This window comes from Scophthalmus maximus, chromosome 5, assembly GCF_022379125.1.
Source record: "Scophthalmus maximus strain ysfricsl-2021 chromosome 5, ASM2237912v1, whole genome shotgun sequence".
In the NCBI taxonomy this organism is placed as follows: Eukaryota; Metazoa; Chordata; class Actinopteri; order Pleuronectiformes; family Scophthalmidae; genus Scophthalmus; species Scophthalmus maximus.
The window spans coordinates 27,555,364-27,570,000 of record NC_061519.1 but is presented as its reverse complement, the minus strand read 5'-3'; the positions used below and the strand labels follow the sequence as shown (position 1 = coordinate 27,570,000).

At 49.3% G+C, this 14,637-nt stretch overlaps 1 protein-coding gene across 25 annotated transcripts in view; it reads right to left on the bottom strand.

Annotated features, from left to right (window-relative positions):
* Positions 1 to 14,637, bottom strand: part of LOC118310712 (discs large homolog 1-like protein) — a 57,524-nt gene that overhangs the window by 18,003 nt on the left and 24,884 nt on the right. For 12 of the 25 annotated variants that reach the window (XR_004793828.2, XR_004793829.2, XR_004793830.2 and 9 more), the window contains 7 exons: positions 4,825 to 4,914; positions 4,138 to 4,191; positions 3,227 to 3,277; positions 2,547 to 2,671; positions 1,566 to 1,735; positions 1,353 to 1,489; positions 1,132 to 1,276 (listed from right to left, as the gene is read on the bottom strand). Coding sequence is in view for 22 of the 25 variants with exons in the window: in XM_035633887.2 (XP_035489780.2) it covers positions 1,132 to 1,276; positions 1,353 to 1,489; positions 1,566 to 1,735; positions 2,547 to 2,671; positions 3,227 to 3,277; positions 4,138 to 4,191; positions 4,825 to 4,914 (772 nt within the window). In the remaining 3 variants the exon portion in view is untranslated. Of the gene's footprint in view, positions 1 to 1,131; positions 1,277 to 1,352; positions 1,490 to 1,565; positions 1,736 to 2,546; positions 2,672 to 3,226; positions 3,278 to 4,137; positions 4,192 to 4,824; positions 4,915 to 7,182; positions 7,669 to 10,419; positions 11,153 to 14,637 lie in introns of those variants that run through there. The other 13 variants (XM_035633895.2, XM_035633898.2, XM_047331972.1 and 10 more) reach the window with 7 other exon arrangements.

The window sequence follows — 14,637 nt, the reverse complement described above, 5'->3', positions numbered from 1 at the left end:
ATTGAATTGAATTTAATTGAATTACATTTTCGTCGCAGGCTTATGACGTAACTACAACGACGCCGGCCGGTGGACGATCCCATTGTATTTAAATTATTTATTTTACACTTGTATATACGTAATACGTATTAGTTTTCTTTAAATAAAGGAGCATTATGTCAACGTTGCTCTGTTCTTATATTATTTTAGCATCACAAATCACATTTCTCCTTCCTGCTAAACAAAACTGCTCTAGCTTGTCTCAATAAAATACCCGCGAATATCAACTTGTCCGTGTGTATTTTCCCCATTATTCAATGGTTTTTGACAAAAATGAGGCGAAATAGAGCGGGAAGAGAGAGAAGGCTGAGACGTGTTGCTGCTGCACCGCCGTCGTCTCGTCTCTTCCCTCAGCGAGCGCAACGCATCATGGTCTATATTGCTAAGTTAGTGACCATCGGATGTCCACTACATTTCATGATGCATTCTGGGATACAATCAGTGCACCTGATAGGGTATATGACATCTAGGGGTGATTTCAGACACCACTACAAAATGGCGAAGGCACTTTACAGTAGTTAGGGGGAGATTTCGGACACAGCCTGAGACGTTACCTAGTTACCTTAGACCTGTCTGTCTGTTTCCACCTGTCTGTCTGTCTGTCTTTTTCCACCTGTCTGTCTGTCTGTCTGTCTTTTTCCACCTGTCTGTCTGTCTGTCTGTCTGTCTGTCTGTCTGTCTGTTTCCACCTGTCTGTCTGTTTCCACCTGTCTGTCTGTCTGTCTATCTGTCTGTTTCCACCTGTCTGTCTGTCTGTCTGTCTGTCTGTCTGTTTCCACCCGTCCGTCTGTCTGTCTGTCTGTTTCCACCTGTCTGTCTGTCTGTCTGTCGGTCTGTCTGTTTCCACCCGTCTGTCTGTCTGTCTGTTTCCACCTGTCTGTCTGTCTGTCTGTCGGTCTGTCTGTTTCCACCTGTCTGTCTGTCTGTCTGTCGGTCTGTCTGTTTCCACCTGTCTGTCTGTCTGTCTGTCTGTGTCTGATTATCAGGATCGATTTAAACGCTGGTTTATATTTATTACATCCGCGGGATGAAAACCATGTTCCCGGTTGTTGCTGTGGGGAAGGAAGAGGAAGAGGAAGAGTGATGACTCACAGTTGGTGAGGTCGGGCGGCGCAAAGCTGTCGTTCATGAAGACACTGTTGGGTTTAGCCACTTTCAAGTAGACGACGTCAGGAGTGTTTTTCAAGGCAGTGACGGCGTGTTCATGGGTCACCTCCTCCAGACAAGCACTGTTCACCTGGGGGGGCGGGACAAACACTACTGTTCACCTGGGGGGCGGGACTAAGAGGTTGTGATGACGTCATGACACTCACAGCCAGCAGCTTGTCTCCGATCTGCAGCCTCCCGTCTTTGTGTGCGGCTCCACCTTCGATGACCTTGGTGACGTAGATGCTGTTGTCTCCGGGGATGTGCTGGTTCCCGACTCCGCCTGCGATGCTGAAGCCCAGACCTGCAACACGCCAGGACATGGTGAGGGGGGGCGGAGCCACAGTCGAGAAGTGACCACACGCTGCAGCGTCTCTTACCTTTCGGTCCTTTCACCAGTTTGAGCTCCATTAGTTTCTCCGACACCGGTTTCCTCCGCCGCACGTAGAGTCGCACCAGAGAGCCCGCCTCCTTCAGAGCCTCCACGGCTCGGCTGTGGGTCACGTCTCGGACGTCCGCCTCGTTCACTCTCAAGATGACATCATTGACCCTGGAACACACACACATACACGTTGTCACGTCATCAGTCGCTGCGTTGACGTCATATGTAAATATTGTCGTGCAACAACAGATCGACTGCGAGTTGAAACATATGAACTCAAGCTAAAATACTAGGGTGTCACGAGAGCCAATCAGCGTTGAGATCCTCCCGACATCACTGGGCAGATTTTCTCACCTGTTGTTTTCTGTTACTTGCTTGAGTAACATAACGTAACGCAACAAAAATATATAATGTCATATTTAACGTGTGCGCGTGTGTGTTATTTCATTGATTAATGAGGTATACATATTTAATACTATCAGAACGTAATCTTCTGAGGTTTAGACCTGTTTGTTTTTATGAATCATTGGTCCTGTGTCGCTCACACACACACACACACACACACACACACACACACACACACACACACACACACACACACACACACACACACACACACACACACACACACACACACACACACACACACACACACACACACACACACACACACACACACACACACACACACACACACACACACACACACACCAGACATCAGTGAGTCTTCCCAATGTGTTTCTCTACATCTGTGACCGACCGGAGCTTTTAGACGGAAACATGAGCTTCAATTTTAAAGCAACCTGAGAATCACCATCATCTTCATCATCTTCATCTTCCTCCTCCTCACCTGGATCAGGTGTGTCAATGCGATGCATTATAGATGAGGTAGTGAAAGGCAGCAGGGCGCAGCAGGGGATTCTGGGTAATAAGACACCAGCTCTAACTGCGGTGTCTAAACCTGTGTGTGTGGTCTCACCTGAGCCGTCCGTCCTGGGCGGCGGCCCCTCCAGGTATGACCTTGGTGATGAAGATGCTGGGGTCTTCACCGATGTGAGGGTTGTCTGTTCCGCCGGCGATGCTGAAGCCCAGACCCGAGTTGCCCTGGAAACCACAGACGACTGATAATGAATGTCTGACAGAATATATATATAATAATAATAATAATAATAATAATAATAATAATAATATAAATAATAAACACAGATTCACTGTGCTCGATGTTTCTCCTGCTCGTCACCGAGCTGCAGACGAACGTTGTGATAAAAGAACAATAAAAAACATATTTTTCTAAGCAACTAATAATTATTTTCATAATCAATTAATCATTTTCACCATTAATCAATTTGTTTTTTTGTTCTTAAAATGTCGATTGTGTTTCCGAAAACCACAACATGATGGTTTTTTTTGTTCACACACCAAAAATCTTCAGTTCACTGTCACAGATGAGCAAACAAACCAGAACGTATTCATATTTAAGAAGCTGAAATCAGAGAATTTTGACGTTTTCCTCCATAAAAACTACTTGAACTGATTAATTGATTATCAAAAACGTTGGCGATTAATTTACTTATCGATTAACCGATGCAGCTCAAAAAATAAATGTGTGCTCCGCAGAGTTTCAAAGAAACAGCAGATAAAAGTGGAGCGATGCCTCACCCTCTCCAGCGTGATCTCCTCGTACTCATAGTCGGCCTCCGTCCCGTTCACCTACACACACACACACACACACACACACACACACACACACACACACACACACACACACACACACACACACACACACACACACACACACACACACACACACACACACACACACACACACACACACCCATCGGTTACCATGGTGATCCATCAGCAGCTGTCAGTGTGTTCAATCTTCACATTCAGCTTCGATCCATGAGAGCAGTAACTCTTATTAAACACTTATTTATAACTTTTCAACCTCCTGAGACGAGAAGAAGAAGTAGCCTGATGTTTGAAAGGTGTCATCAGAAAGTAGGGAAGCCCCGAGCGGCCAATTCAATCAGTTTTATATTTCTGTTTTTAATCTGTTGTAATACTCGTGTTGGCCAGAAGAGGCCGACGTGCATACTTCAGGGGAGTGATGTGTAAAAAAGAACCGACCAATTGGGCGACGCCTCAGAGACTCGCTGCTCATTCGCTGAAGCCCTGAACGTTCAGATGACATCACTGTCCCTGATGAAAATCATCTGGTATGAGTCATAATCAGCATCAGTGTTTATATTTGACATGAAAACTTAAATAATAAACTTTGAAGAAAATCTGTGAATTTATATTTATATGACACGGAAAGAAGAAAATCTTCTTCATTTAACTCTTTGTTTATTTAGTTAGTTATGATAAAGTTTAAGGTTAAAAACATATACATACACACAAACACACATATATATGTGTATATGTATATGTATTGTCTTGGAAACTGTTTCCTCCATACAATCAGGATCTAATATTTATTCACAGACAAACATTACAGGAACGACCCTGTGACCCTGTGACCCTGTGACCTCTCAGCTGATGAATTTTGTTTGAGCAGGTGAACTCACGTAAGGGGGCGTGTCCAGGCTGTCGGTGTTCACCACCACGGGGGGAGGGTTGGCCTGAGGACAGAACACACAAGAGTACAGTAAAATAATAACATCAACATCCATAATGCACCTGAGCCGCTTCAGAGCTCTGCCCCCTCCACAACCACACACACTGAACCACAGAAAAGGCAGCGGCGACATCACACTCGTTTCACAGGAAGCTGAGATGAGTGCGGACGGACGGGGTGCGGTACGACGTACGTGGTGACACGTCACGCTGCAGAAGATACAGTGATGAAGCATGAAGACAAAACATATATCTATCAAATTAAATCCTGCAGGACAGAGATTCTTCTTCCTCTTCCATTAGGCCTTAAACATTAACCTCCGCCTCGCTCGCCCTCGCTCTGCCCGGCAGCAGACACAAGGACTGACAGGAGTCAGACAGGGGAAGTGGCACATCTCCCCCCCGCTTGTCCTCGCTCTAATCTGCTCAGTTCATCAGTGACATGCAACTGCAGACATGCGGCCAGACGCTGTGCAGCCACGGCAACGGAAAGACGAGCAGCCAAACAGCACAGGAGAGAAACGTACAGATGGATGGAGGAAGAGGAAGATGAAAGGAGGAAGACGAAGAATAGAGGAGGAAGACGAAGAGGAGGAAGACGAGAGGAGGAAGAGGAAAACAAAAAACAAAACAAAAACCTTTGAGGTCGGTGGGATGACGGTGGTCTCTGCTGGGATTGGTGAGATTGGGATCACAGGGATTATGGAGGAAGGCGGAGCCTCGACCTGCTGGACAATAGCATGGTGAGGGGTCAAAGGTCAGACCAACACAGAGCAGTACAGATAGAGAGGAGGAGGATGATGATGATGATGTATGCATGTGGATGTTGACCCGTCTCGTGTGCGTTTGTTTCGATCGTGCCGCTGCGCCAACTGGGAGGAGTCAGACGTTCTGTGATTGACAGATTACCTGACACTTCTCAGACGATCCTGATGTCTGAACATCTGCTGCTCTGAGAAGATTAGAGAGAATGTGTGTTTGTGTGTGTGTGTGTGTGTGTTGAATCCTCAGTCCCTGGGTAGTGTCTCAGCGGGGGGATGTCCTTTTAGTGATTATTTAAAAAGCAGCAGAGTATTAGCACCGACTAGCACGTTTAAATATCTCCGTCAGTGTGAATGTTGTTGTTTGTTTCATGAATGAAGAAAGATCTGATTATTTATTTTTCATATTTGATTTTAAACTGGACAGTTCAACATAATCAAAGAACCTGCGAGCCGGGTGAAGAGGATGAAGAGTTTGTGCTGCAGCAGCAGAACGCGGAAAAACAAACAGAGGCTAAAATTAGCCTCCGCACATTGACCACATTGATCCGACAGCTGCATCTGGAGCGCCGCTGCTCACAGCACTTAACTGATCCAACAGAACAAACTCACAGACGACAGAGTTCACTCAGCAGGAGTTGATGGGGGAGTGAGCGCTCCTGTGTGTGGACAGGATCTCTGAGCAGAGACCTCATCATCACACGCCACGAGACACCAGAAGAAACCAGGACCACAACAAGTCTGATCGTCAGGCGCACGCACGCACGCACCTACACACACACACACACACACACGCACCTACACACACACACCTACACACACACACACGCACCTACACACACGCACCTACACACACACAAACACACACACACACACACACACACACACACACACGCACCTACACACACGCACCTACACACACACACACACACACACCCACCCACACACACACGCGCACCTACACACACACACACGCGCACCTACACACACACACACACACACGCACCTACACACACACACACACCTACACACACACACACACACCACTTCACTGTGCAGCTAAATGTCAATCAAACACAAGTTGATGATAATAAAGTTATGAAGTTTCGCACCTCGTCAGTCGAAACTTTCACAAACTAAGTAACAATATAGTGTAAATTATTTCAATGTTTCCCGATGAACGTGAGACTCTCAACTCCTCTTCCAAGGACATTCAAGGACCTTTTCAAGGACTTCAAACCTACGAGCAGTCAACAGGGTTTTGTTTTATTCAACCTCGTCAGCAACGAGACACATTCAACGTTTCAGCGCGACGACCGGTGTCAGATTCACTCACTTCCTGTTTCACACTATCGTCCTTAGACCGTCGTGATGTCATCACAAATTGAAAAGAAGAAAAATACCTTTGGAACTTGTGGCGTCGCGGCTTTTACTGTGCTTGTAGCATGAAACATTATGACCGTCAGTGTCAGCTTTTTGTTTTTGTAGTTTGCGTGTTTTTGCCACAAATCGCTGACGTTGCTCCTCCTCCTCCGCTCGACGCCGCCGACCTTCTCACCTGTCGCTGTGGACGCTGTGTCGCGGAGTAGTTCTATGAGTACAAGTATGAGTACATGAGCAGAGTATCAGACCCGTTACCTGATACTGGTATCGGGTATCGGTGAATCTCCAGACACAACAAACGGGAGCAGGATTCTTTCAGTTCCCACTGACTCGAGGTTCGTCCGTCACATCTTGTCCACTCACACGCAGCTCCACAACAACTGACTCAATAAAAGATCTTCAGGCCAAAAGTAAAGACAGTGATGAATCGTGGCTGAGATACTTTGTGGAGCGTCAGAGGAACAAAGACTCTGAAACTCAGTGAGTCTTTGCTGTGAACTGTTTCTTTTCGAACCACGGGTCCTTGTTTCACTCAGGACCAGAGCGAGTGCGGCTCCAGAACCGGTCGTATCTCGGCTTCACGACGTGGTTCTGTTGCTAGATAATGTTGCTCGTCTGTTTACTCACGACTTCATTCAGTTCTGTTTCGAGTCTGACACAGGAAAACAGGGAGCGATCATATAAGTTTTCACGAGTTTCCGACACTTCGTTACCGATCGGCTTATAGAGCCACACGGACATGGTTGTTCAAGTAGCCCCATTAACTTCCTGTATCTCACTAACGCCGTGGTCGAGTCAGAGCCACGACCTCGTCGCTGCTTGTGACAGAACCAGGCGTCGTCTCGTCGTTACCTGACCGAAGCCGAAGGGCACCCAGGGGATCTCCGGCCTGTTGGCGGCGTGGCTGCTGCCGAGCACCTTGGCCGTGCTCTTGGTCGGACTCTTCTTCACGCTGTCCCGCAGGTTGAGGAACCGACTCCGAGCCCGGCAGGACGCCGGCACGGCGCACGAGGTGAAGGTGGACAGAGACGCCTGCTGCCCCTGTGGGCGAGTCGCCGCCGCCAGCTGCAGCTGCCGCTGCCGGTGGAGCTGGATGGCGTGCTGCCTCTGGAGCGGGTGCAGGTGGGCGATGGACTCCTGCAGGTTGATGTTGACCCGCGGGAGCTTCTCCTCGGCGCCGCTCAGGGCGCCGGGGGTGAACTCCTGCCGGAGGTAATGTGTGGTCATGTTCCCGGGACGAGGAGGTTCAGTGATGATGGACGGGTTCTTCACAGGCTCGCTCCGTCTCTGCAGCGTGACGGCGACTGATCCAAACTCAATCCTGCTACTGAGGCTCCAGCACCACGGCAACACTCCCCCCTCCCCCCTCAGCTGCTCTTCCTCTGTGACGCCCCCCCCCCCACTCGTCTTCTCTCGCTCCCCTGCCAATTAACGAGCTTCAGCGAGCGTGGCACATGTCAGCGCGAGGATGGGGGCGGCTCCACCGGGAGCATGAATAATCAATGTCGCCCCCGGACTCAGGCGCAGCGTCGCTCGTGTCAGCGTCAGCAGCGAGGGAGGAATGCGACGAGGACGCCCGGTCGGCGGCGGCAGGAAGCTGCAGCGACTCTGCTGCTGCTCCACAGTCTGTTGTGTTCACATGATGTTGCTCAGAGGCAGAGTCAGTGTGTTCACACGTCGTCACGCCACCGGACTGAAACAGCGTCGTGGACCTGAACGCATCACGTGTGTCCCGAGAGGAAAGATGGTCTGGTTTATTTATTAGAGATTTGATACTGATGAAACCATACTTTGATTGATGAGTTAGTTTTTAAGGGACATGAAGTTGTTTCTCTACGAAATCATTTTCCTGCAAACAAGTGGAACTTGTAACTGTTGGGACTTGAAGTTAGAAAGATTATGACTATATTTAATAACTGAGAGATTAAATACTTCTGAATCATCCCTGAACTCAGTCCCTCCAACGAGTCGACGTCTTCACACACCATGACATCATCACCTCCTCTCCCTGTCGAGGAATGACGAGTTGATGAAAAGACAAAAAACAGCGTCCTGTCTTCAACATGGTGAGATAAGAGTCTGACTGTCTGTCCGTCCCCGAACGCCTCGTCTCATGAACCGTATCATCACATATTGGTTCTGCATCCGTATGAATATCTACATGTTGTTGTTCCACAGCGAGGCAGGAATCTGGATCCACAGGATAACGTCAGAGTCAATAAACATTCATCTGGTCAGCAGCAGATGTAAAGATCCACGTGAGACTCTGACACTTCTCAGACCTTCTGAGTCCAGATTGCTGTGAGTCTGCAGCTCCACCTACAGGCCACGTTTCATGATCTCGTCCACGGACACGAGCTGTGATGGATTCAACTGATCGTCTGAACGTCTGATCTGTGGTGAAGAATAAAGCTTGCGCTTGACAAACACCTCCTGTCTCATCTGGACTCAGCGAGTCTCGTCGTCCTGCAGCTCAGTGGAAACAGTCACAACGTCTTAACTCCTCACAAAGACAAAACTACAGTTGACTTATTTTATAAGACATGAGAACCTGTGGATCACACAGGTGGTTCAGACGAATAAGATGAGGTTATTTATCCTGACGGAAACGAACATCACACGTGAATTATTAAAGGAGCGTCTGACGATATTATTTGATGTTTTTACAGTTTCTGGCTGTTTTGGGATTTTGGTCATTTAAAAAGAAAACATTAAAAGTAAAGTAAAGATTCAATAATGGTTAAAATAAGAGTTGAGCTGTTTTTAAAAGTGTCTATGGAGGATTCTTGTCTAATAGGTAGCAGACGTTTGTTTCAAATCTTTGGTGCATAATTACAGAAAACTGCTTCAGCGTATTTGTACGTGTCGAGTTCAGCGAGCCACAAATAATCTAAAAGATCTGAGGTTTAAAAGATGATGAAATAATGGTTAGTTGCAGCTCTGCACAGAACCGACAGCTCGCAGACCGCGAGGAAATATTCACTGAAGTTAACAAGAAGTCTATTGGATTAAAGTTAACAAGAAGTCTATTGGATTAAAATGCTCACTGCCCCTTTAAATGTTGGTGTGGATCTGGACAAAGGGGCGGAGCTCTTTCTGTACATTGTGAGACAAAATGTTTTTTAACATGTTCACTGACTCCACAGAATAATTCATGAAAACTATCAGCCACGTTAACTGATGATGATCTGAGGGCACAGTGACTCAGTGTTTGGTCTCCAGCAGCTGTTTCCAGATGTGAAGCTGATTCAGATTTTCTGTTTGTCCTTTAAGTGTCACTAGTCTTCTCCATGTATGTTAACGTGTGTGTGCGTGTGTGTTTTTGTGGCAGTGGGGCAGCGCTGTGTGTCAGGAGCCGGGGGGTTGCTAGGCAACGCTGGGGAAGGCATGTGCTACTGCAGGGGTTCCTCACATCTGCCCACAACATGCTGCTGCTGTTGATGCAGGTGAATCTCTCCACATCGACACACACACACACACACACACACACACACATGTATTCAGACAGAAGCAGCAGCAGACACACACTCCATCTGAGACGAGGGAGATCGAGCCTCAACACCAGCCTCAGCTGCTCAACACTCCGGAACGCTCAGCAGCTCCGATTAGGCACGTCCGCGAGTCTGGAGGACGACGGACGCCCCTGCTGCTGAAACATGCTGCTGCCTTATCAACAAATCACCTCAGATCTCCTACCACACACACACACACACACACACACTCCTCACTTGTTTATCTGACGATGACGACACAAAACAGGACGGTGGACGACAGAGTTTCTAAACGTACGGAGCAGAATTCAACCAGATGTGACGGGTTCTGCATGAAACCTGATCCGACACATGACGCAGCAGCAACATCGTCTCCTGTTGCAAGTTTTCCCTCTGCTGCCTCGTCACATCGTGACAACACACGCACACACGCACACACGCACACACACACACACACGTCGGAGCATGATCACATGTACACATTCTGTAGAAAAAGACTAATGCCACTAGTCCCCCACCTCCTCCTCACCTTGTGGAGGATTTATGTTTCTATGAATGGGAGGGTGGAGGGTGGAGGGTGGAGGAGGGGGCGACCTACCAGCAGGCGCCGGTGGAGCCTCTTGGTTTTCCTCAGGGTGCCCATGATGCGGCGGCCCATCTTTTTAGCGTACCACACAGAGTTGAGCATGCTGCTGCTTGTTGCTGCTGCTGCGGTGGAGGAGGAGGAGGAGGAGGAGGAGGAGGAGGAGGAGGCGTCGCCTCCTCTGGCTCCTGCAGCAGGCTGCGGGGTGGAAGAGGTGGTGGTGCTGGCTGGAGAGCAGAAGGTAGGAGGGGGGCTTCACTCCACCTTGTGTCCCCCCCCCGTCTTCTTCCCCGACAGTGGTTAGTTTATGAGCAGGCGGCAGACGACGACACTCGCCAATAAATGTCGGTCGTTAGACTCCAGAGTCGACGGGAGAAAGAGAGAGAGAGGAGCCTCAGGGGCGAGTTAGCCTGCCGCCAGGGTGAGAGAGCATCGCTTAGCAGGAGAGAGAGAGAGAGAGAGACAGAGAGAGAGACAGAGAGAGAGAAAGAGAGAGAGAGAGAGAGCGAGAGAGAGAAAGAGAGAGAGACAGAGAGAGAGACAGAGAGAGAGAGAGAGCAGCCGGTCGCAGCCTTTGACTGTCTGCAGCAGACTGAACTACAGACAGCAGAGCTGACGAGTGTCAGTGTGTGATCGCAGCCAGTGACCAAACTTCGTCCTCTGATCTCTTCTCACGCTGCTCTTCCTCCTCCTCCTCTTCCCCCTCCTCCTCCTTCCCCGTGGTTCTCACATATCCCCCAACTCCGACCAAAACTCCGACCACAACTCCAACCACAACCTCCCAACTCCGACCACAACCCCCCAACTCCAACCACAACCCCCCAACTCCGACCACAACCCCCCAACTCCGACCACAACCCCCCAACTCCGACCACAACCTCCCAACTCCGACCACAACCTCCCAACTCCGACCACAACCTCCCAACTCCAACTCCGACCACAACCCCCCAACTCCAACTCCGACCACAACCTCCCCAACTACAACTCCGACCACAACCCCCCAACTCCAACTCCGACCACAACCTCCCAACTCCGACCACAACCTCCCAACTCCAACTCCGACCACAACCCCCCAACTCCAACTCCGACCACAACCTCCCCAACTACAACTCCGACCACAACCTCCCAACTCCAACTCCGGCCACAACCTCCCAACTCCAACTCCGGCCACAACCTCCCAACTCCAACTCCGGCCACAACCTCCCAACTCCAACTCCGGCCACAACCTCCCAACTCCAACTCCGACCACAACCTCCCAACTCCGACCACAACCTCCCAACTCCAACTCCGACCACAACCCCCCAACTCCAACTCCGACCACAACCTCCCCAACTACAACTCCGACCACAACCCCCCAACTCCAACTCCGACCACAACCTCCCAACTCCGACCACAACCTCCCAACTCCAACTCCGACCACAACCCCCCAACTCCAACTCCGACCACAACCTCCCCAACTACAACTCCGACCACAACCCCCCAACTCCAACTCCGGCCACAACCTCCCAACTCCAACTCCGGCCACAACCTCCCAACTCCAACTCCGGCCACAACCTCCCAACTCCAACTCCGACCACAACCTCCCAACTCCAACTCCGGCCACAACCTCCCAACTCCGACCACAACCTCCCCAACTACAACTCCAACTACAACCCCCCAACTCCAACTCCGGCCACAACCTCCCAACTCCGACCACAACCCCCCAACTACAACTCCGACTACAACCTCCCCAACTCCAACTCCGACCACAACCTCCCCAACTACAACTTCGACCACAAGCTCCCAACTCCGACCACAACCTCTCCAACTACAACTCCGACCACAACTACAACCCCCCAACTCCAACTCCGGCCACAACCTCCCAACTCCGACCACAACCCCCCAACTCCAACTCCGACCACAACCTCCCAACTCCGCCCACAACCTCCCCAACTACAACTCCGACCACAACTACAACCCCCCAACTCCAACTCCGGCCACAACCTCCCAACTCCGACCACAACCCCCCAACTCCAACTCCGACCACAACCTCCCAACTCCGACCACAACCTCCCCAACTCCGACCACAACCTCCTCAACTCCAACTCCGACCACAACCCCCCAACTCCAACTCCGACCACAAACTCCCCAACTCCGACCACAACCTCCCCAACTCCGACCACAACCTCCCAACTCCGCCCACAACCTCCCCAACTACAACTCCGACCACAACTACAACCCCCCAACTCCAACTCCGGCCACAACCTCCCAACTCCGACCACAACCCCCCAACTCCAACTCCGACCACAACCTCCCAACTCCGACCACAACCTCCCCAACTCCGACCACAACCTCCTCAACTCCAACTCCGACCACAACCTCCTCAACTCCAACTCCGACCACAACCCCCCAACTCCAACTCCGACCACAAACTCCCCAACTCCGACCACAACCTCCCCAACTCCGCCCACAACCTCCCAACCCCGACCACAACCTCCCCAACTCCGACCACAACCTCCCCAACTCCGACCACAACCCACCAACCCTGTCACAGAAAGCATCATTAATTCTGTCCTTGTCCTTTTCTGCAGGTTCTTCCTCCTCCTCCATTTTTCTGCCGTCAGGATTTTCTTTGTTGACATTCATCTCCTGCGTTGCCACGGTGCTGCTGAGGAGAGCCAGCGAGAGGTGGAAGAAGAGATGAGGAATGAAAGGAATGTAAAAAAGAAGTGTACAGTTCACTGTCTTTGTGGGATGTGAGGATCCATTCATTGCGTTATCGTGGCGCAGGTGATGGAGATAGCTGCCTGCTGACGTCAGGCCGAGGACGGACGGCTGCCGCAGATCAGACGTGTAGGAAACAATGAGAAGCAGGATGTGGAGACTGGCGGTGTCCGGAGCAGGTGATGGTACAGGTGAGGTGAAGGTCCTGCTGCTCGACCAGCTATTGTTAAGTCTGAAGTTTTAAGAATTTATTCAACTTTTCAACCACGGAAATTGAAAGTATCCATGACATGAATCATACATGTTCCAGGGCTTAACATAGACACCGGGTCCGGAAAGTGCTTGAAGCCTGTATTCTGTGTCCTGACCAGCAGCGGGCGACTCTATGAGAACGTGACTCTACTTCTCACTCGATTCATAACGTCAGTAAAACATTTTCCTGAGGAGTTTATGGTTCAATCTCTAGTTTCAAGTCTTCTTCCACACATGATGTTCATTTTGTACATTATGGTTAATTTACAGACAAACAGACCATAAAGCACCAGATGTGTTGGGGGCGTGGCTACAGTGTGATTGACAGCTGGTACTGTCCAATAGGTTCAATGGTTTCCAAAAAAAACCATTTGAACATTTGCTAAATAGCAAACACAAAGAACAGCTATGGCCGAGGGAACGAGAATCATTCTGCAGGTTTTTGATCATAAAGAAAACCGTTGGGATTTAAAACGTTGACCTGATGGTGGCGCTACAGGAACAGTCAGAGGGGTTCGTCCACTGGGAACAAGTGATGTACATGTGCAAATGTTTGAAAACTAAGTGAATATTGACATTGACTCAGTCTTAATTAAGTATTTCATGAGATAAGATAATCCTTTATCAGTCCAACAACAGGGAAATTTGAATTAAACCCAGATTGGATTAATCAAAAATCTGACCTGCGCTAGAGAAAAAAAAACAGAGGATCACTAAGGTCAGTAGGGTTCCCTGTCTGGGGTTAGGAATGTTTGAGGGGTGCAGATAACGATGAATCTCATAATCATTTTTTTCATCAATTATCAGAGTTATCCAGTTTTACTTTCAATGTGCAGAAAACTATTTTTTAGAAAAGTTTTAAACATCGGATAATTTACTGTTTTTACTGCCGGACTGGCTGAAAGTTGCAGCTCTAGAACGTCTGAACCAAGAGTCATAGCAACACATTGACAACAACATTCATAGAGATATTTCCCACTAAAACATTTCAGTTTGAGTTCACATGAACTAATTAACACCACGTGTCTCAGGGACCTCAGCGTTTTAACTAAGAGATACTGACACAGGCTAGCAGTTTCCACCTGCCTCCAGTCCTTATGCTAAGCTAGGCTAATCACGCCCTGCCTCGAACTCAAAACATTCAGTACTGCTGCAACGCCATAATGACAAAACCTTCCCCACCTGAAGGTGGCGAAGGAACCAGGAACGTCAAACTACGGACGTGAGAGTAGAAGATTGACGAGAAGATGAAAATATGACGGAGATGTGAACCGTCTT